A 23,049-nucleotide genomic window follows, 5' to 3' on the forward strand; every position below is an offset into this window, starting at 1 on the left:
ATATGCTATTTTACCATACCAGTTCATCTGAAAAATTGTAAAAATGAACAGATTTCAATTACCTTCATTAACTCAATCAAGTGGTGAATAATTAGTGGAGGATTTCTATGCACAGTCTCATCCTTGATCCTAATAACTATATGCTGTTTTATAGATTTTGTGGTTGTTTTCCATTTTGTCTAACCAATCTTGGTGGCCAAAAAAGTTTATATCTATGTCCTTGAATCTTCAAATTCTTGTGAGAAGAACACTTTTCTACCCAGCTACCCAGAAATTGGAGTCATAGATCTTCACAGGGGTAGATAGACAATTTTATGAGGACCACCTGGGAACCTGTTAGAAATGTAAGCTGGGCAGACCAAAAGAATTTGAAACTCTGGTAATGGGAATAGTAATCTTGTTCAACAACACTTCCAGGTGATTCCAATTCTTATTGAATTTTTAGGAACTTTTGATCTGCATTAACCCTTTGATTTTTAGATAAGGAATCAAAGATTCCAGGAGATTCTCACAAATTAATTAGAGAAAGTGCTGGAATCTTCCCTTGCTAATCCCTAGCAGGATGAATCATCTTACAGGGAAATCTGTTTATTGGGCTAATTGCTCAGCAGTATTTGAAGGAATGTGAGGTGGGAAAAAGTATTGTGGGGGAAGTGTCTATCTACATTTAACTTACCCTATGGGCTTCTTTAAAGTTCAAGAACAGTTTTTTTTTTTTGAATGCCTTTGTTTATTTTTATGTGGTGCTGAGGATCAAACCCAGTGCCTCATGCATGCTAGGCAAGCACTCTGCCACTGAGCTATAGCCCCAGCCCTTAAGAGCAGTTTTTTGACCTATTGCTGTTTAGGAGTTTGCTTGATCTAATATTTGTTTTATCCATTTGATTATTGAATGTGTGCCTTATTCCCTGAAGCAAGTTTATGCGCCATTCATGCCTCATGACTTGTCTTGATCAAATGGATCTCTTGAATGTGATTGTGATGCTGCAACTTTGATTTATTTATTTATTTTTTTGGGTGTGTGTGTATGCTGGGGATGGATTGAACCCAGAGCCTTAGGCAAGCTAAGCATAAGCTCCACCACTGAGCTACACACACCCAAATCCCAGCTTTCATTTTTAACAAGCTCCTCATACTTAAGTTAGAGAACACACTAACTTAGATGTTTCAAGTGGTTAAGAATAAAACTTGTTGGACTAGATCAACTTTTTTTTTTTTTTTTTTGGTACCAGTGATTGAACTCAGGGGCACTTGACCACTGAGCCACATCCTCAGCCCTTATTTTGTATTTTATTTAGAAACAATCTCACTGAGTTTCTTAGCACCTCACTGTTGCTGAGGCTGGCTTTGACCTCATGATCCTCCTGTCTCAGCCTCCTCAGTCGTTGGGATTACAGACCTGTGCCACTGTGCCTGGCCAACATTTAAAAATATCCTTTACGGTTCCACAATCAGGTCAAACATTTTGCTAGCATACATATCATGTAGAACAACATTCGGATTTACTCCAGAAATTTGTAATGGCATAGTACTAAAATGATTTTTTTGGGGAAAGTATAATATAGTTCTTCATCATCTGAAAAGAGAGTGAAAGAAAATTCATTGTAGGAAGGTCAAAAGATCACCAGAGCAAGAGGTTGAGACAACGGATCCTGTTTCAAATCACATGTATAAGATGGTACAGCCCTGAGCTCTCCACAGTACAAGTAAAGACCATAGCTTCATATCTTAGCAGTTTTCAGGAGTTTTAGCTTTTCAAGATTACACCGTGTGGGAAGTAGCCAGATTAAGAAAAAAAAAATGTAATATCTGGAGAATAAAAAGAGATAATACCTTTTCAGAATTAGAATCATCTACCCTACCTTGACTTAACGTTTTTTAACGTACTTAAACGTTTTTCAAGGTGTTTTTCTTTTATCCATATGAAATTTTTCTTTTATCCATATGATTCCACGACAGAGTGAGGTTGACAGAACCAGAGAAATGACAGTAAAGGTTGTCAGTGAGAAAAGGCACCCAGAGAGGGCAAGCACAAAAAGGCCATGCCTAGAGGACAGGCGACCTGGCAGGGGAAGAGCTTTAGGGGTAAATAAGTGCAGATGCGGGGGTAGTGTGTTTGGGATTGGGAGACTGCAATTTACTCTGTAACAAAGGGGATGAGGTCCAGATGAATGGAAAAATAGGTGGCACTTAAAGCTGCATGAAGTTTAGTAAGCTTTCTGCTTGTTCTCATGAGGCATGATCCTTCAGTGGATGGGCTGGGCTTTCCTGCCGCCTCCAGGCAGGAAAGCAGAGAGGCCTGGAGGGGTCGCTCAGGGAGATGACCTCCGCTGGGGTTCCGACCCGGGGTGAGAAGCGCGCAGGCGGAGAGCCAGAGGAGAAGGAAGGCGCGTTCCCGCCTAGGTAACAAAGGCCGCCGGGGAACTTCCCGAGCGGGGCCGAAGCGTTAACCGCGCGCCCAGCTCCCGCGCGCATCCCGGCCCCCGCCCCGTCGTCGCTAGGAGACGCCGGAAGTGGGGGAGGGGCGGGCGGCGCGGGCGAGGGTGGGAATCTTTTTCGGGCGCTCTGGGGCGGAGGGAGGGGAGCGCGCGTGCGCGCGCCCGTCCGTCCGTCGCCGCGGTGACCGTCCTCACAGTCCGTCGGCTCGCGCCCCGCCTCCGTCCCGCCGCCCCCTCCCCTGTCGCGCGCTGGGGGTGTTTCTCGCTCCTCCCGAGGTACCGCCGCGGTTGCCGCTGCTCCTCCTCTCCCAGTCTTGGGTTTCCCTGGCGCTGCCGCCGCAGCTACCTCTGCGGGCTGTATGAGGAGGAGGAGGAGGAGGATGTGAAGATGGCGGAGCTGCAGATGCTGCTGGAAGAGGAAATCCCGGGGGGCCGCCGGGCCCTCTTCGACAGTTACACGAATCTGGAACGGGTGGCCGACTACTGCGAGAACAACTACATCCAGGTGCGGTGCGTTCTCCGGCTGGGGCGCGTGGGGGACCCGGGGGCCGGGGAGGGCGCGCGGGGCCGAGGCGGCCGCGGGAACTCGGCTGGACTGAGCCCGGTGGGGGGCAGGGAGCAGGGTCAGGACTGCGGCTGCCGAAGGGGTGAGAAGGCTCTGGCTGGAGGAAATCGTATCTTTAAAACGTTTTAAAAAATCTGTGCGCCCGTCCGTCCTCGGTGCAGTGTGTCGCGTCCCGCCTCTTCGCTTCTCCTGCCCTCGGCTGCCCCCGCACTCCTGGCCTGTCAATGTTCGGGGTGGCGGAGGCGGCGGCGAGTGGCATTTTCTATCTAACGGAATCCTACTCAGCTCGCTGCGGGGTGGGGGTGGCGGTGTGTGTGTGCGTGCGTGTGTGTGTGTGTGTGTGCGCGAGATTTGCTCCCCCTCCCCCAAATTCTGGAGGATTTTTAAGGGGCTGTTACTGCAAAGTGAAGTGCCTAATTTTTCTGTTCTTGGGAATGCTTAAAAAAAAAAAAAAAAAAACCTTTACTTTTTTTTTTTTTTTTTTTTTAAGGTGCTAAAGGGGGTTGCGGTAGAAGAGCAGTTATCTCTTGTTGGAAGTAAATTCCATTTTTCTCCCTGTGGAGAAAGGGAAGCTACATAACGAGCTGTCCCTTCTCCCGTCCCGTTAGAATAGATAATTTTCCTGTGGGGGAAAAAGAACTGTGACTTTTTTTTTTTTTTTTTTAGCGAGAATTAGAAAAACGAACCTCATGGTTTAATCCTCCCCCCACCCAGTAATGGTTGGTTTGGCACCGCGAGTCAGCAGTAGCATCTCGTGTGTGTGTGTGTGTGTGTGTGTGTGTGTGTGTGTGTGTGTGTGTGTGTGGGCGGAGGATATTGGTGAGATGAGATCCAGCTGGTCCAGGATGAAGCAAAAAGATTTTGAGCATTTAAAAAAAATCCTTCTTTAAAAATTATTTGAAAGAATAGCAGTTGAAAACGTAGTTTGGCAAATCTTTTGTTTTCCTTATGGCTTATTCTGACTTACAGGTTCTGCTTCCATTTTTTCTTTCCCATTTAAATTCTCTACGGATAAAGGTGGAAATGGAAGCAGTATGTTAAACTGTTTCTTCATAGCCCCCCTCCCCCCATGCTCTATTTCTCATCTCTTTCTAACATCCTCTATATTGAAAACATTCTTAAATCTTAGTATAAATAGAAAAAAATAGGTGTTACAAGTTTATAGGTTCATAGATTTTGTGAGAATCACATGGTTAATCAAGGATGGTGTTAATGAGATTTTGCTTAATTAGACGTGTATGGAACTCTGTATTATCTTGTAGGGAATATTTGTATTCTAGAATGAAATAGACATAATCCAAACCTTTTCCCTCTAAAGAGGAAGTTGAAAGTATGTCCAGTAGGAAAAGAATGTCTTGGGTCAAAGCCTCATACCAAAAAAAAAAAAAGTCCATATTTGTAGGATATTTTGCTGATTCTGAGTGGTGTAGGAAAGATTCAAATGTTCATTTGCTCAATTTTTCACTAAATATAGTTGAAAGTCTTTTATGTCCCAGAACTGTCAAGGATTGATGGTACACATCTAGTGTCTTCAGGGTTTCATAGTGTAGTTAGTAGGAGAGGCTGATCTGTGAGCAGATTAATACTGTATATAGTCAGCCCTCTCTCTCAGAGGGTTGGTGAATTCAATCAACTGGGATGGAAAATACTTGAAGAAAGAATTGTCTGTAGTAAACAAGTAAGGACTTCTTATCATTATTCTGTAAGTGATACAGTATCAACTATTCACATGACATTTACATTGTATTAGATAAGTAATCTAGAGTGATATAAAGTATATAGGAGAATGTGTGGTAGGTCACTTGTAAATATTATGCTATTTTATATAAGGAACTTGAGCTTCCAAAGATTTTGGTATTTGTTGGTGGGGGGTGGATCCTAGAACCAATCTGTGGTGCAATCTGAGGGGCAAGGCAGGTATGGTCACTTTTAACTCTGTAGTGGACTGTGGTGGGAAGAAAGACTGGAGGCAGCTGTCCTCATCGTGTCCTCTGGGAATTCATGGTTTCTGGGTGAGGGAAAACCCCAAGGACTGAAGTGCTTAATTCCATTGCCTTATGCTGCTTATTCTGGGAAAAAGTTGTAGGTTGAAGAAAAATTGGGGGTGGAAGAGTGATTGGATTGCATTTGTTACCAATTAATAATAATAATAATAAAAGAAACATCTGTCTGCCTTCAAGATGAATTTTATTATAATCGGGAGGTATAGTTCATCTGAGATTACAGTGGCTAAATAAAGGTGAAAATACTTGGATTAATAAAGCTGAGATGCTAAAGGGATCAACAGTTGTCTTTCTGGTATTTTATGCATTTATACATTTATTTTCCCCTCAAAAAGAAGACTATTACTGCCACCCAGTTTCTAGTTTAGCAATGAGAGTCAAAATTTAGTGTATTGGTGTTTTATCTATTTTGGTACTGGGGATTGAACCCAGGCCTTTGCACATACTTTGCCTGTACTTTACCAGTGAGCTATATACCTAGACCAATACGTGTTGGCATTTTAAAATTTAAAGTGTAAGTATTGATTTAATAGAATATTGTTTAGATTTTAAATCATCTTATTTCTTCAGTTTAGCATCTGAAATAGATTTAATTTTGTTTTTTTTGAGGTACTGGAGATTGAACTCAGGGACACTGCCACTGAACTGCATCCTCAGCATGTGTGTGTATATGTATGTATATGCCTTAGCCTCCTGAGATGCTGCTGAGATTACAGGCATGGACCACCATGCCTGGCTAGATTTTATACTTTTCTTTCTTAGATTGTCATTCGTTTTAGATAGAATCCAGGGGGTATATTTTTTTGTTCTCTCTCAGGATGATAACTCTTAAATAATTTGTAGTAAAATTGATAAATAATAGAACATGGTAACAGTGGATTTGTGCTGTTACAGCTGTACATTTGGCTGACTTGTGATTGAAGAACTGGCTAGCAGGGGTTTTGATGGTGTCTGTCATCCTGCAATAGATGATGTTTAGTTGACTAGGATCAGGGATCATATGGTATATATAGCTTTATTATGGTCTGAATCCAGTGGTCTTAGTCACTAGCTTGGTTAAACTGAATCAACACTCATTTTATTGCATTGAATGTGTTTTTTGCCTATAAAGCAGAAAAAAGAGAAATTTCATGATCATATGTGATGAACTTTTTTTTTTTTTTTTTTTTTAGTACCAAGGATTGAATCCATGGGTACTTAACCACTGAACCACATACCCAACCCTTTTTATTTTTTTATTTCGAGACAGAGTCTTGCTGAGTTGCTGAGGCTGGTTTTGAACTTGCAGTTCACCTGCAAGTTCAGGTGTGGTAATGCATGCCTATAATCCCATTATTTCAGAGGCCGAGGCAGGAGGGAGACCAGTTTGAGCAATTTAGTGAAACCCTGTCTTTAATAAAATGAAAAGACTGGTGGGGGGGGGGGTTAGGGATGTAGCTTAGTGGTAGAGTGCTTGCTTAACATGTCCAAGGCCCTTTATTCAGTCCCTAGTACTACCAAGAAAATATTTAAATTTTTTATTCAATAACAATCATTAGAGTATATATATGCTTACTGTTGAAAAATTAATAGAAAACACAAATAGATATTAAGGAAGAAACTAAAAATTGCCCAAATCATCTTGAATATATATTTGGTATTTAAGCTTTAATTTCATCTTTTTCTTTTTTTTTTTGGTGATTCTGGGAATTGAACCCAGGGCCTTGGGCACTCAGCTATATATATCCCTGGCCCTTTTAAAATTTTTATTTTGAGTCAGGGTCTCCTTAAATTGTTCAGAATGGCCTAGAGTTGACATTCTCTTGTCTTATCTTCCCAAGTAGCTGGGATTATAGGTATGCCTTATCTTTTTTACAGGTGTGCATTATCTTTTTGTTGAAAACAAGTATGTGTCCTTTTTTTGTTTGTTTTTACAGAAATGAGTTCATCTTCTACATTATTACCTATTACACCTTTGAAAATAAACTTTTTTTTTAAAGAAACTTTTAATAATGCTAGGCTTTTTTTTTTTTTTAATGAATGTCATAGGGTATATAGGAATGAGGTTGTATTTTATTTATGGGTTGGGTTCGGTTTGTTTTCACAAATGGAGGAATCTTGAAAATACCCAAGAATGAGGAAGAAAGAAGTCAATTTGATAGTAGAAATTTGAGACTGATATTTACACCTTTCCCTGTGATTTTTGTCTTTTACCACAGAGAGTAAACTGAGTAAGTGGACACCAGAATATATTAGGGGAGAACAAATTTCCCTAGGTTGAGGTGACAGCTCATGCAGGATTAATCAAGGTTTATCATCCTCTAGGAAACTAGTCCTGACACCCCAGCAGAAACAGAGTGAATGGGTTTTCAGTGACAAGACAGTTATTATCAAGACCTTTGAGAAGATTGCAGAAACAGGCTGTTACATTCTTGAGCCCCTTGCTTGTTTTAAAGTTTTGCCATTTGTGTACTTCTTTTTTTTTTTTTTTTTTTTTTTCATTTGTGTACTTCTTAAGGCCTTTTTTTCTTCCATATTTTTTGTTGATGCATTATAGTTGTACATAATGGTGGGGTTTGTTTTTATATACTCATATATGCACTTGATATAATAATATAATTTAGCCAGTGTCATTCCCCTAGTATTTTCCTTTTCCCTTCTCTCTTCCCCCCTGGTCCCTTTCCTTTCCACTGCTCTACTTCCATTTTCATGAGCTCCCCTAGCCCCGCCCCCCACCTTTCTTTTCCTTTTGCCTCTCTAGCATACATATATGAGAGAAATCCTTATGTCTTCTTGTTCGAGGTACTTAAGTGGCCTCAGAAGTTTTACTGATTCAGGGACTTTTACCTCATTTCGTCCTTCCTTGAAGAGTTGCTTGGTACAAACTTGCTTCTGTACTCAACAGTTCATAAACTTTGCATTTACTTTTTCTTTTTGTGGTGTTATGATTAATGTGTGACTGTCTGATAAAGCAGCATTATTCAGGGTCTTCTTTTCTCCTCCAGAGAATAATTTATAAACAAAATTGATTGACTTCTGTATAGGATGTGTAGTGCAGATATTTTTGAGCATGAGGTCTTTTGGTCTTATTCTTTTAAAATGTAGGAAATTTGACTGCATTACTGATGTGGTCCTACAATATATACAATTAGAAAAATGAGAAATTATACTTCATTTATGTATGATCTATCAATGCATAAATGCATTCTACTGTCATGTACAAGTAATTGTAACAAATAAAAAATACAGAAAATTTATTAGTATGTGATGGCAGTAATTGTAATATTTTGATGGATGAGTGGGAATATCCTGAAAATTAGGCTATTCATGGATGTTGAATAGCTTTATGACTGATTTTTTTTTTTTTTTTTTTTTTTTTTTTTAATGGGACTGGGTTAGTAGATTGAATTCATGAAGTAGCATGTGGGACAACACATTGTTTCAAACTTTTATTTGTATTTTCTTCCATATATAAAGTTTCTAGATGGTGGTGTCATACCCTGAATACTTTTATATCCTTCCATTAAGCTGCACAAGATTGTTCTTAGACACTCATTAAGTAGTTGCTCAGTATCAGAAATACTAAATATACTAAAGTTTATGTACTGATTATTTATGGATGGAACAGAATTATCTATAAATTGGTCTTGCAAGTTTTTATGTTAGATATTTTGAGTTAATTTATATTCCATAAGTTTACTTAGAATGTAGTCATTATTTTGCAAGAGAAATGGTTCTAAGCAAATGTACTTTGAGGAAGAAAATTTGGGTGAACAACTTTGCCTTGAATCATTTACAACATTTTTTTTTTTTTTTTTTTTTTTTGTGGTACTGGGGTTTGAACCCGGGGACTTGTGGACAATACGCAGGTGCCCTGCTACTGAACTTCATTCCCTGCTCCTCTCATTTGAATTTTAAGGTCAGATTTATTGAGGTTTAATACACATATAGTACAATATGTCCTTATTAGGTATAAAGGTCTGTAAACTTTGATAAACTTATACAGTCATTTAACCACCACATACGAAAGTTTCTTTGTGCCTTTTGTAGTCAATCTCTTCCATTTACTCTCAGCCTTTGGTAAACACTGTGTGTTTTGTCCCTGTAGTTTCTGCTGTTTTCAGAATGCCATCTAAATGGAATTATAAAATATGTTTGACATCTTTTACTTAACAAAATGCATTTAAAAATGCATATCATGATTTCAAACTATATTACAAAGCTGTAGTAATCCAAACAGTATGCTCCTGGCATAAAAACAGACATAGAAACCCGGAGTGGTGGTGCACTCCTGTAATCCTTGCTAGTTGGGAGACTGAGGCAGGAGGATCATGAGTTCAAGGTTACCCTGGGCAACTTAGTGAAACCCCATCTAAAGAAAACAAAATAAAACAAAAACAACACTAAAACACCAGACATTGACCAGTGGAATAGAATGGAGAACCCAGAAAAACACCCCCATGTGTAGAGTGAACTAATTTTTGATATACAATGGAGAATGGACAATGGGGAAAGGATAGTTTCTTCAATAAGTGATGTTGGGAAAACTATGTCCACATACAAAATAATGAAATTGAACTCTTATACCAAACACAAAAAATAACTTTGAAGTGATTAAAGCCTTCTTTAAATGTAAGAACTGAAATTGTAAAACTCTTAGAAGAAAACAGAAAAGCTCCAACATTAGTCTTGACAACATTTTTTTGGATGACACCAAAAGCACGGGTAACAGAAGCAAGAATAAAAAAGAACAGCTACATCAAACTAGGAAACTTACAAAATGCTAGAAAATATTTGAACCCCCTTGTTAAGAGGTTGGTTTGTATTCATATTATATAAAGAACTCATATTATTCAATAAAAAGCAAAAACAACTAAACAACCTAATTTTAAAATGGGAAAAGGAACCCAAATATTTTTCCGAAGAAGACATGTAAATGGAAATATGAAATGAAAAAAAATGAAAAGGTGCTCAATATAGCTAAACAGAGAAATGTACATTGAAACTGTAATGAGATACCGACTCATACCTCTTAGGTTGGTGATCAGAAAGATGAGGTAAATGTCGGCAAGATTGGAGAACAGGGAATCCTTGTACAGGGTGGGAAAGTGAATTGGTATAGCCATTCTGGAAAGTGGTATGCAGGTTTTTCAAAAAATTAAAGACAGATAACCATATGATTCAGCAGTCCCACTCTGAATGGTAAATGAATAATTTCAAAGAGATCAGCATTATTTTCAGTAGCCAGGATATAAGTGTCCATTGATGGATGAATAAAGAAAATGTGTAAATGTGTACCAAGGAATATTATTCAGTCATGAAATAAGTGAAACCCTATGTTTGGAACAATGTCATTGAACCTGGAGAACATTATTCTAAGAGAAATAAGCAAGACACAGAAAGATATATTGTATGGTTTTACTTGTATGTGGAATTTAAAAAATTCAAAACTCATAGAACCTGAGAGTAGAATGGTGGTTGCCAGAGGCTGATTGTGGGTTATGTTGGTCAAAGGATCAAACTTAATCATCAGATCAATTACTCCTGGGGATCTAATATACTGCATCATGACTACAGGACTAAACTTAATACCAAATATTTTAAATTGGCTATAAGAGAGTACATCTTTTATATATATATTTATTTTATTTATTTTTTACTTTTTGTAGATGAACACTATATATATATATACATATATATATATATTTTTTTTGTGGTGCTGAGGATCGAACCCAGTTCCTCATGCATGCTAGGCAAGTGCTTTACTACTGAACTACAGCCCCAGCCCAGAGAGAGAATACTTCTTAAGTATATTTCTGCCCACTGCTCAACACCAAAGGTAACTGCGAGGTGATGGATGTGTTAATAGTTGGGTTTGAACCAAGGGACTCATACATGTTAGATGTGTGCTCTGCTACTGAGTTACAGACCCCAGCCCAATATTGATATACTTTAAAATCATGTAATACACTTAAAATATATTTAATTTTTGTCATTTACATCTCAATAAAGCTAACAAAATAGTCCCACACTGCCTGCAAGCCACAAATGATCTGGCTTCTAGCCTTGATCTCATCTTCTGCTATACTACTTACTACCACTATTACTTCTTTTTTCCCTTTGGTACTGGGAATTGAACCCAGACGTGCTTTACTACCAAGCCATATCCCCAGACCTTTTTATTTTTTATTTTGAGACAGGGTTCTGCTAAATTGTTGAGGTTAGCCTTGAACTTGCCAACCTCCTGCCTTAGCCTCCTTTGCTGGGATTACAGGCACGCGCCACTGTGTTCAGAATCTTGCTGTTATTACTTTACCCTCCTTTGTTCAGCTATTCCAACCACTTTGGCTTCCTGTTTTTGACCATACCAGACACTTCTGCCTTAGGTCCTTTTTATTTTGCATTTGCCATGCCCCCTGCCAAGTAGTATTGCACCCCCAGATAGTTGCATGACGTCTCCCTGGTTCTCTGTAATTGTACTCTTGCTCTTTTCTCACTACCTCCCTTGCTTAGGCTTTTCCCTGTATATTTTTACTTTATGTACAGTATATCTTATTGAGTTTTGTTTCCCTCCTTTATCATAGTTAGGTAGAATTTTTTTTTTTTGTCTTGTTCTTTTCCAGCACCTGAAACTGTGCCTGTCACAAAATAGGCACTCAATAAATATTTGTTAAAGTAGTTCTGTTCTAGTCAACAGTAGAAAATGTCTGAGTACTGAAGTAAATTAGTTGTGCAAATTTGGATAGTTTGTAGATTTTATGCTAGGAAAATGAAAGTTGTTGAATACATTTCATACATATTTAATGTAGATGTGATCAACAGTTACGCTAATATTTCATGCATGATTTGTGCTTTAGATTTAATTCAGCAGTCCAGTACTGTTAATTTAGTTCAGGTCTAATTCTATAGTGGATGCTTATTAAATGTTTGAGTTGTTCTATAACTTCCTGGGAAATAAGTAAGGGAGATATTCCTTATTATGGCTTAGATATGAAGTGTCCACCAAAAACTAATGTGTGAGATAATGCAAGAATGTTCAGATGTGAACTGATTATATTATGAGTGTTGTAACCTAATCAGTTGATTAATCCTTGGATATGGATTAACTGGGTAGTAAATGTATATTGGCAGGTAAGGTTTGGCTAGAGGAGGTAGGTCTCTGGGGACTTGCCTTTGGGGTTTGGATTTTGTCCCCGGTGAGCTGAGCTATTTGCTTCCCGATTTTCATGTCCTTAGTCGCTTCCTCTATCATGCCCTTCCATCTTGATATTCTGCGTCTTCTTGAGCCCAGAGCTATGGAGTTGGCTTACCATGGACTGAACTTCTGAAAACCATGGGCCAGAATAAACTTTTCCTCCTTTGAAATTATTCTTGTCAGGTCTTTTGTTCAAAAATGAAAAAACTGACTAAATTATTCCTATTTTAAAAAATCAAATAAGTAAACTCAAGGTAACCTCTGACTCTGCTAAACTGAAATTCTTTGAAGAGAGAATTTATTTTTATTTTTTGCTTGCTGTGTCCTCAGTGCTTAGTGTTTACCGTTCCATAATTTTTTATTGGGTAAAATGATTTTATGATTCACATCATTTATTTTGTTATTTCCTCCTGTTCATTCAAAAATTTTAAGTATCTTTCTATATCGAAAAGTCAGTGGTAAATTATGCATGAACTAACAAACAGTTTAGTTTTGTTACCATTTTGATTACTATGAAGAGTCTTTGTTAAGTTTTGCATTAATGAAGTTGAACTATATATAACCTGGAAGTATTTTTCTTTTGTTTTTCTTGTTAAGAGTTATTTGGACTTACCCACTTTCCTACTGAAGACTTTAAGTAGAGGCAGGGAGATATATTGTTAGGAACCACCAGAAACTACAAAGTACAGTTGAATAGGGGAAATCAACAAGGGATGTCACATCTTTTGCCAGGAGATAGTGCTGATTCCTCTTCTTCAGAATCTTCTGTTATAAATCTAGAAGAGCAGGCTAGGGTCACAAAAAGAATTTAAATTATTTAGCGTGAGATTCAGAAACACACAAATGTGTTTACATGTGCCTGCTGAAATTTTTTGAGAAAAGAGGAAGTTTAAATTTATTGATATTCCATTTGTTTCTAGGCTTTTATCATCCATACATTCATACATATATGTTTGTAATAATACTTATGAATATATTTATAATAATACTCATGAATACTTATGAATTTTATCCATTTGTAAATAATATAATCAACACAATATAAATTTAATGTTAATTTAGGAGTTTGATATATATGTTATATTCATGTAATGACAACGCATTGTACTCCAGTGTTTTGGATTATTTTTCCTTTTGAAATGAATGATTAAAAACTGGTTCTCCAAGGTTTTTAAATGAGCTTTTAAAAGAAAAAAAAAAATTTTTTTTTGAGCAAAGTTTTAGGCTGTGTTGCCCAGGCTGCTCTGTAGTTCCCAGGCTCAGATGATCCTCCTACCTCAGTCTCCTGAGTAGCTGAGACCACAGGTACACGAAACCTCCCCCAGCTTTCAATCTATATATAAGAATATTTTTTTTTTTTTTTTTTGGTCAGGTGTGGTGATGGCTCTCTGTAGCCCCAGCTACCATGAGGTGGAGGCAGAAGGACAGCCTGGGCAACATAGTGAGATCCTGGCTTAGAAAAAAGAAAGAAAGTAGATAGAAAGTTCTCTAATTCATATTGGCTTACTATTATTTGATGTTATTTAAACTTAGATTCTTCTGACCAAAAAAAACCACATATATATGTGTATATATATGTATATATATATATATATATATCAAAGTCCTCTTTGATTACCACATTTGTTTCTCTCCCTCCTTTTCCAAAAGTATTACCTATTATCAATTTCTCTTTTGTTGTCAGTTAAAACCAGATTTAATTGACTTATTTTTCTAAAAATTAAAAAAAATTTTTTAGTTGTCAATGGACCTTTATTTTTACTTATTTATTTATTTATGGTGCTGAGGATCGAACCTAGGGCCTCACATGTGTCAGGCAAGTGCTCTACCATTGAACCACAATCCCAGCCCCTTCATTGACTTTTTTAAAAAGTTTTTTTTTTTTTTTTTTTTTTTTAGATAAAATTCCTTTTTTAACCATTTCAAAGTGGTTCAGAGTTGTTCAGTCATCATCAAATCTAATTCCAGAACATTTTGAAACCCTAGAAAAAAATTGTCCTCATTAAATAGTTACTCTACTACCTGAACTTCCTTGTAATGAAGGATCTACTTTCTGTCTTTATAGGTTTGCTTATTCTGGATATTTCATATAAATGCAATCACACAATACTGGGCCTTTTTGTGTCTGGCTTCTTTCACTTAGTGTAATGTTTTTGTTGTAGCATATATCTGTACTCAGTTTTATGGGTAAATTGATATTCCATGATATATTTATGTACCACATTTTGTTTATCAGTTAGATAAATAGTTGTTTCCAGCTTTTGGTTCTTAAAACTAATTCTGCAAAAATATCCCTGTACAAGCTTTTGTGTTAACATATGTTTTTAATTCTCTTGAGTATATATTTAGGAGTAGAATTGCTGGCTCTGAACATGTTTAACTTTTTGAGATACTTAAAAAATTTTTCACAGTGGTTGTACCAGTTTACATTCCTACCAGCAGAATATAAGGGCTCCAGTTTCCCTACTACTTATATTCTAGTTAAAAAGAAATTATAGCCAGGCATACTGGTACACGCCTGTAGTCCCAGCGGCTCAGGAGGCTGAGGTAGGAGGATCAAGAGTTCAAAGCCAGACAGCAAAATCGAGGTGCTGGGCAACTCAGTGAGACCCTGTCTCTAAATAAAATACAAAATAGGGCTGGGGCTGTGGTTCAGTGGTCGAGGGCCCCTGAGTTCAATTCCTAGTACCAAAATCAATCAACCATAAATGTGTGGGTTTTCTTCTGGACTGTCAATTCTGTTCTGTCCATCTGCATCTCTCTCCTAATAGTAATACCCACCCTGTTATGATTATAGTAGCTTTGTAATAAGTTTTAAAATTCTGAAATGTGTTTTCCAACTTCATTCTTCTTTTTTAAGATTGTTTTGGCTACTCAGTGTCCTTGCAATTTTATCTGAAATTTAGATCGATTTGTCCCTTTCTGTGAAATAACTGGGATTTTTTTTAAAAATAATTTTTTTAGTTGTTGATGGGCATTTATTTATTTATTTATTTATTCATTCATTCATTTATGGCACTGAGTATTGAACCCAGTGCCTCACACATGCCAGGTAAGCACTCTATCACTGAGCCACAACCGCAGTCTCTCGGCTGGGATTTTTGATAAGGGTTTGCAGTGAGTCCATAGATCAATTCAGGGAGTATTGCCTTGCAAACAGTATTAAGCCTTGCAGTCCGAGAACATGTCTTTTCATTTTTCAGGTCTTCTTTAACTTTAATACTAATTGATTGTGGGAGTAGGTATTGAACCCAGGGCTTTGCACATGCTAGGCAATCACTTTATCACTGAACCAAATCCCCAGTCCTTTTTCAGGTGTGTAGTTTACAATGTACAAATCTTACTTCTTCTTGTTTAAATTTATCAGTAAGTATTTTATTCTTTTTTATACTTTTGGAAAAGAAATTGTTTTATTTACATTATGTTTATTATAAGTGCATCAACTTCCAACTTATATTAAAAAAAATAATGATTTTTGAGCCAGGTGAGGTAGCTGTAATCCCAGCTACTTGGGAGGCTGAGGCAGGAGGATGGAAAGTTTGAGACTGGTTTGGGCAATTTAGTGAGACCCCGTCTCAGAATAAAAAGAGCTGGGGAATGCTGGAGATGTAGCTCAGTGGTAAGAGTGACTTGCCTAGCATGTGTGAAGCCCTGGGTTCAGTCCCCCAGTATGGCCAAAAAATAAAAAATTTTTTTTTCCATCCCACAGCTTTGCTGAACTTATTTATTCACTGAATAGGAAGGAGAGTTTTTTTTTTTTTTTTTTTTTTTTTTGCAGTGCTGGGGATTGAACCCAGGGCCTTGTGCTTGCAAGGCAAGTACTCTACCAACTGAGCTATCTCTCCAGCCCTGCTGAACTTATTTATGAGCTCAAAATACATGTGTGTATATGTGACTTGTTTCATAGAGGATCATGTTTTGTGTAAATAGTAACAGTTTACTTCTTTTCCAATCTGGGTATTTTAATTTTTCCTACTTGATTGTCTTGACTAGAAATTCCAACACTTTTTTTCTTTTTTTTTTCTTTTGTACTAGGGATTGAAACTTAGGGTGCTTTATCACTAAGGTAGATCCCCAGACCTTTTTAAAAATTTTAAATTTTGAGATGGTCTCGCTAAGTTGCCCACGCTGGCCTTCAACTTGTGATCACCTGCCCTCCTGAGTGTGCTGGAATTATAGGCATGTGCTATCTCACCTATCATTTTTTTTTTTTAAAGTAAAATCTGAAATCATTGACTTTCTTCCATTCTCATATAGACATTTGATACTGTAAAATTTTTCTGAAATGTGTCTTTAATTGCATTCCACAGATTTTGTTGTTTTGACTTTTATTCATTTCATTTCCCCTTTTCATCATTTTGAGTAGTGAGTTATTTGTAATTTCCTACTAACTTAGGTATTTTCCATAGGTGGTAATGTTCATTTCTAATTCTGTGGTGGTTAGAAAACATAGTTTGACTTGAATCCTTTTACACTTTTTGAAGACCTTTTTATTAATGGTTTATAATAAGGCTTAAGTTGGTAAATATTTTGTGCCCTTGAAAGGAATGTATTCTGCTCTTGAGTGGAGTATTCTTTTTTTTTTTTTTAATGGTATTGTTTCAATGTTCATAATTAGGATTTTATTTTATTTTATTTTTTTTATTGTAAAATGGGATACATGTTGTTTCTCTGTACATGGCATAAAGGCATACCATTTGTGTAATCATAAATTTACATAGAGTAATGTTGTTTGATTCATTCTGTTATTTTTTCCCTTCCCCCCACCCCTCCCACCCCTCTTTTCCCTCTATACAGTCCTTCCTTCCTCCATACTTGCCCCCCTCCCTAACCCTAACTCTAACCCTAACACTAACCCTTCCCTCCCCCCGAGTATTCTTAAAATGTCAGTTCGGCCAAGGTGGTTTAATGGTGGTGTTCAAATCTATTATATTCTTGCTTATTTTTTGTCTTATTTGTTCTGCCAGTTATTGAAGGGGGTATTGTTTTCTTTGTTCTCGTGAATTTATTTCTTATAATTCTCTTGGCTTTTGCTTTATCTCTTTTGAAGGCCTATTGTGCATAAATGTTTAGGTTTGTAATGATCTCTTTATGAATTGGCCCCTTTATCATTAGAAATCACTTTAAAATCCCTGGTTTTTATTTATTTTTCATTTGAAATTCACTTTTTTTAAAAAAAATTTATTTCTATTGTAAACAAATGGGATACATGTTGTTTCTGTTTTGTTACATGGAGTAACAGCATACCATTTGCATATTCATACATTTACATAGAGTAATGATGTTTGATTCCGTTATTTTTTTCCTCCCCCCCACCCCTCCCACCTCTCTTTTCCCTCTATACAGTCCCTCCTTCCTTCATTCTTGCCCCCCTCCCGCTCCCCATTACGTGTCATCATCCGCTTATCAGTGAGATCATTCGTCTTTTGGATTTTTGAGATTGGCTTATCTCACTTAACATGATATTCTCCAATTTCATCCATTTGCCTGCAAATGCCATAATTTTATTATTCTTTATAGCTGAGTAATATTCCATTATATATATATATATATATATATATATATATATACATACCACAGTTTCTTTATCCATTCATCAATTGAAGGGCATCTAGATTGGTTCCATAGTCTGGTTGTTGTGAATTGAGCAGCTATGAACATTGATGTGGCTGTATCTCTGTAGTATGCTGATTTTAAGTCCTTTGGGTATAGGCTGAGGAGGGGATAGCTGGATCAAATGGTGGGTCCATTCCAAGTTTTCTAAGGAATCTCCACACTGCTTTCCAGAGTGGCTGCACTAATTTGCAACCCCACTAGCAATGTATGAGTGTACCTTTTTCCCCACATCCTCTCCAACACCTATTGTTGCTTATGTTCTTGATAATGGCCATTCTAATTGGTTGAGATGGAATCTTAGTGTAGTTTTGATTTGCATTTCTCTTATTACTAAAGATGGTGAACATTTTTTCATATGTTTGTTGATTGCTTATAGATCTTCTGTGAAGTGTCTGTTCATATCCTTAGCCCATTTGTTGATTGAGTTATTTGTATTCTTGGTGTAGAGTTTTTTGAGTTCTTTATAGATTCTGGAAATTAGTGCTCAATCTGAAGTATGAGTGGCAAAGATTTTCTCTCACTCTGTAGGCTCTCTCTTCGCATTGCTGATAGTTTCCTTTGCTGAGAGAAAGCTATTTAGTTTGAATCTATCCCAGTTATTGATTCTTGCTTTTATTTCTTGTGCTATTGGAGTCCTGTTAAGGAAGTCTGATCCTAAGCCAACAAGGTGAAGATTTGGACCTACTTTTTCTTCTGTAAGATGCAGGGTCTCTGGTCTGATTTCAAGGTCCTTGATCCATTGTGAGTTGATTTATGTGCAGGGTGAGAGATAGGGGTTTAGTTTCATTCTGTTGCATATGGATTTCCAGTTTTCCCAGCACCATTTGTTGAAGAGGCTATCTTTTCTCCATTGCATATTTTTGGCACCTTTGTCTAGTATGAGAAAATTGTATTTATTTGGGTTTGTGTCCATGTTCTCTATTCTGTACCATTGATCTACCTGTCTTGAAATTCACTTTTTGATACTAACATAACTCCTGTTTTCTTTTGATAAGTGTTAGCATGTGTCTTAGTTGGTTTGGCTGCTGTAACAGATACCTTACATTGGGAAGTTTGTAAGCAATACAAATTTCTCAGTACTGGAGATTGAGAAGTGGTGTCTGGTAAGGCCTGTTTCCTTACAGACAGTGTCTTTTAGTTGTGTCCACACATGGTGGAAGGGATAAGTAGAAGGGGCAAGGCAGCTTTCTAGTCTTTTCTTTTTTTTTGAGATAGGGTCTTGCTGTGTTGCCCAGGCTGGCCTTGAACTCCTGGGCTCAGGGATCCTCCTGCTTCAGCCTCCTGAGTAGCTGTGGCTTGAGGTATGTGCCAGCATACTCAGTTTATAAAGGCACTAATCCCTTATGAGGGCTCTGTCCACGTGACATAATCAGCTCTCAGAAGGCCCCACATTCCAATATCATTACTTTGAGGGTTAGCATTTCAACAAATGAACTTTGGGGGCCATAAACATTCAGATCATAGAAGTATGTCTTTTAAAAATTCTCTCATTTTTCTTCTATCTGTATTTAAAGCGTGTTTTCTTAAAGACATATAAGTGGGCACTCATGATATTTGGAAGGGGAAATTGATGCGAGGTTCAGTTTGTGCTCCAGCTGTATAGTTTGTGGTAGCCAGAACAATGTGAAAACATTGAATTTTTCTTTGGCAACGTTGCATTGTCCAGATACTAACTTTATTGGTATTGAGTGGCAATATGCGGCACTTGTATTTTTTTTTGGGGGGGGGGGGGCTACCAAGAATGGAATTCAGGGGGACTTGACCACTGAGCCACATGCTGAACTCTATTTTGTATTTTATTTAGAGATAGGATCCACTGAGTTGCTTAGTGCTTTGCTTTTGCTGAGTCTGACTTTGAACTTTCAATCCTCCTGTTTTAGCCTCCTAAGCCGCTGGGATTACAGGTATGTGCCCATGTGGCACTTGTGTTTTTTGAGTAGTGCACATTTACCTAGCATGATAGTTATAGAGCCAACAGAAATGATGTAGCAGCTCCTGATATTGTATAAGTTAGTTAAGATTTCTAGTGGTTACCTTTGAACTCTTTCTTTTCTCTGATTGTATTAGATGAATCTGTTCTTGGTGGGCCAGTTCTGTGACTTTAATGATGGATATGATATCTGGAAGTACATACGAGAGCCTTTTCTTCTAGTGTTCGCTATTATTTCGTAAACATCCAATTTCTTTTATAAGCTTTTAAGTGATGGCAGCATTGTTTCTTATAATTGAATCTTGACTGTTATACTTTAAAAAAAGTTTTTTAGTTGTTGATGGACCTTTATTTATTTATTTATAGTCAGTGCTGAGAATCAAATTCATGCTAAGTGAGTCTCTACCTCTAAGCCACAACCCCAGCCCCCTGACTGATAAACTCTTGGACCCTGGATTAGTCAAGCTTTCTATTATTATAAGAAAATATTTTGGGCAATTAACTTATAAAGAGAAAAGGTCCATTCTGGTGCATGGTTTTGTATGTAATAATCCATAATCTTAACGTCCCCAGGGTGTTGTCTCTGGCATGGCTGAGTATCCACTCACCTCATGAACTAGAAAGCAAAGGAGAATAGGAAGAGGAAGAGATGGACTAAAATAATATAACTCTTAGGTTTCAGATTGGGAAATTGTTGTTGCTTGTTTAATTTTTTGGTCTTGGTAATGAGTTTTTGGTTTGGTATTTTGTCTGAGCCTTGGCAGTTGTATCAGGAAAATTCACATATAAGATTTATCTTTTTGTAATGTTTTCAGAATTCTGCCTTTTGAATGCTTCCTATTTAGAATTTGATTGTTAACCAGGAGATTAAATATTAACATAAAGGATAAATGATTTGAAAGAGAAAAGCTGTTATGCTTAGTTATGGTTTATTATGTGGAAGGATACAGATTGAAGTCAGTGAAGGAAAAAGGTGAAAAAGGTGGAGCCCAGGAGAAACTAGGTGTGACTTTTCAGTTGTCTTCTCCCAGTGGAACTGAATGAATAATGTGTAGTTCTCAGCAGTGATGTGTGGCAGTGCTCCTGAAGCATTGCCAGCCAGTGAAGTTCATCCATCCAAGGGTTTGTTCCTTGTGTTTCTATAAGGGTTCAGCACTTTGTGACTAACCTTGGCTGCAGACCTTTGGCTCCCCCTCCATCCTGAGAGCGCAAACAGATATAGCATATCCCAGGGCTCCTGTTGAAGAAAAACAGGTGTTCACCATAATTAACATTGTTGGAGAAAAATGTCTGGCCTGCCCCTGGGCCCCAGGTATAGAAAGGCAGGATATTCCAAGGACTTACTTAGGGGTTATTTTCCAGGAGTCAAGTTTTTTCTTTGAACATCACAAGGCTTCTGTACAGTTCATCATCCTCAATAAAAATGAAATTGATACGTTTAAGGAAGGGAAAAAACTATTGAATCTTTGTACTAATAAGTACTTTACAGAGAAGTGACTGTTTTAAGATACTTGTAAAATACTCAAATGGGCAATAATTTAGGGAGAAATTCAGAAGCAGTGAAATAAAACAGAAGACTCTGTATTAGTACCATTTATGGCTATTTAATTTTTTAAAAATTAAGATATATTCCATATAACATAACATTCACCTATTTTCAAGTGTGCAGTTTTGTGGTTTAGTATATTTACAAGATCGTGTAACCATCACCACAGTCTGATTCCAGAACATTTTCATTATACTTAAAAGAAAGCTCATACCCTTCCTCCTGTCTTCTGATAACTACTCATCTACTTTTTGTCTCTAAGAATCTGCCTATTTTGAATATTTTACATAAAATGGAGTTACATAATATGTGTCCTTATATGTCTGGGTTCTTTTATTTATCAGTGTTTTCAAAGTTTGTACATGGTATAGTAGATATCAGTACATTATTCCTTATTTTATATTACAGGTTTTTGGGCCTGGGGATGTGACTCAGTGGTAAAGCACTTGCTTGTCTTGTGACTTCCTAACACTGTCCCCTCCCCCCCCCAAAATTATGGCTTTATTGAGATATAATTCATATACAATTAACCACTTAAAGTGTATTTTTAGTGGTTTTCAGTATATTCCCAGATATGTGCAATCATCAATACAGTTTATTTTAGAAGATTTTCATTATAGAAATCCAGCACTTGTTACCTATTGTCTCTTACTCCTCACCCACCCCAGGTCTAAAGAACCACTAATACATTTCTCTTTTTGTCTGTTCTGGGATTTGAAATAAATGGAATCTGTACCACATGGCCTTTTGTGTCAGTTTTTCTCACTTATTTTTTTCAAGGTTCATCTACATATGTGTGTTTATTCCTTTTTATGTTTGAATAAAATTTTCATTGTGTGGTTATTCCACAATACCCATTCATTAGTGAATGAACAGTCAGTTTTTTTGTTATTGGCTATTACTAATAAAACTGGCATGTACACGAACATTCATGTACACTTTTTTGGGGGAATATTTTTATTTGTCTTGGTGATATACGTAAGTATTGAATTGCTGGGTTATATTAGGTAACTCTGTGTTTAACGATTGAGGAACTGTTGGACTGTTTCTAAGGTGGTTGTACCATTTTACACTCTGACCAGCAGTGTGTGAGGGTTCTAAGTTTGTCCTCATTCTTGGCAGCACACTTGTCATTGACTTCCTTTTGGTTGTAGTCATCTTAGTGGACGTGGACCTCTTTGTAGGTTTGATTTGCATTTCACTAATGACTAAGGATGTTGAACAACCTTTCATGTGCTTATTGACCTTTGCATTTCTTCTTTTTCTTCTTCCTTCTCTACCTCTTTCTCTTCTTCCTTTTTTTCTATTCTTAGCCTTAGGCAGGATCGAAAGTTTGAGGCCAGCCTCAGCAATTTAGAGACTGTGTTTAAAAAAAAAAAAAAAAAAGAAGTGCCTACTTAGTTGCGTATTTTTTTTTTTTTTTTTTTGCGGTGCTGGGGATAGAACCCAGGGCTTTGGGCTTGCAAGGCAAGCACGCTACCGACTGAGCTATCTCCCCAGCCCGTATTTTGTTTTCTTAATTCATCTTTAAACTTTCCCCTAAATGTCTGAATCGTATCTCAATTTACTAAAACATTTCAGCAATCTATCAGTTGTCCTGAACTGGAAAGGGACTGAAATTTCACCCTATCTGGAAGGTGATAGGTTAGTCAGCTAGTTTCATAGATGCTCTAGAAGACATGAGACTCTTTGGTTAAAAATATAGGATTTTATTACTCACAGTAATAAGAGAAACCAGAGTATTCACATTTCTTGTATGTGCAGTTTCCCCAAACCC

The 23,049-nt window shown here is 37.3% G+C and overlaps 1 protein-coding gene across 50 annotated transcripts in view; it reads left to right on the forward strand.

Annotated features, from left to right (window-relative positions):
• The first annotated feature begins 2,465 nt into the window (after positions 1-2,465).
• The window catches only part of ABI2 (abl interactor 2), a 125,249-nt gene continuing 104,665 nt past the window's right edge, over positions 2,466-23,049 (forward strand). For 3 of the 50 annotated variants that reach the window (XM_079130639.1, XM_079130626.1, XM_079130627.1), the window contains exon 1: positions 2,503-2,943. In XM_079130639.1, the coding sequence (XP_078986765.1) occupies positions 2,827-2,943 (117 nt within the window). In that variant the 5' untranslated portion in view covers positions 2,503-2,826. Of the gene's footprint in view, positions 2,944-5,615; positions 5,679-23,049 lie in introns of all 50 variants that reach the window. The other 47 variants (XM_079130643.1, XM_079130637.1, XM_079130638.1 and 44 more) reach the window with 37 other exon arrangements.

Source organism: Sciurus vulgaris (genome assembly GCF_902686455.1).
Source record: "Sciurus vulgaris genome assembly, chromosome: 3".
NCBI classification, from domain to species: Eukaryota; Metazoa; Chordata; class Mammalia; order Rodentia; family Sciuridae; genus Sciurus; species Sciurus vulgaris.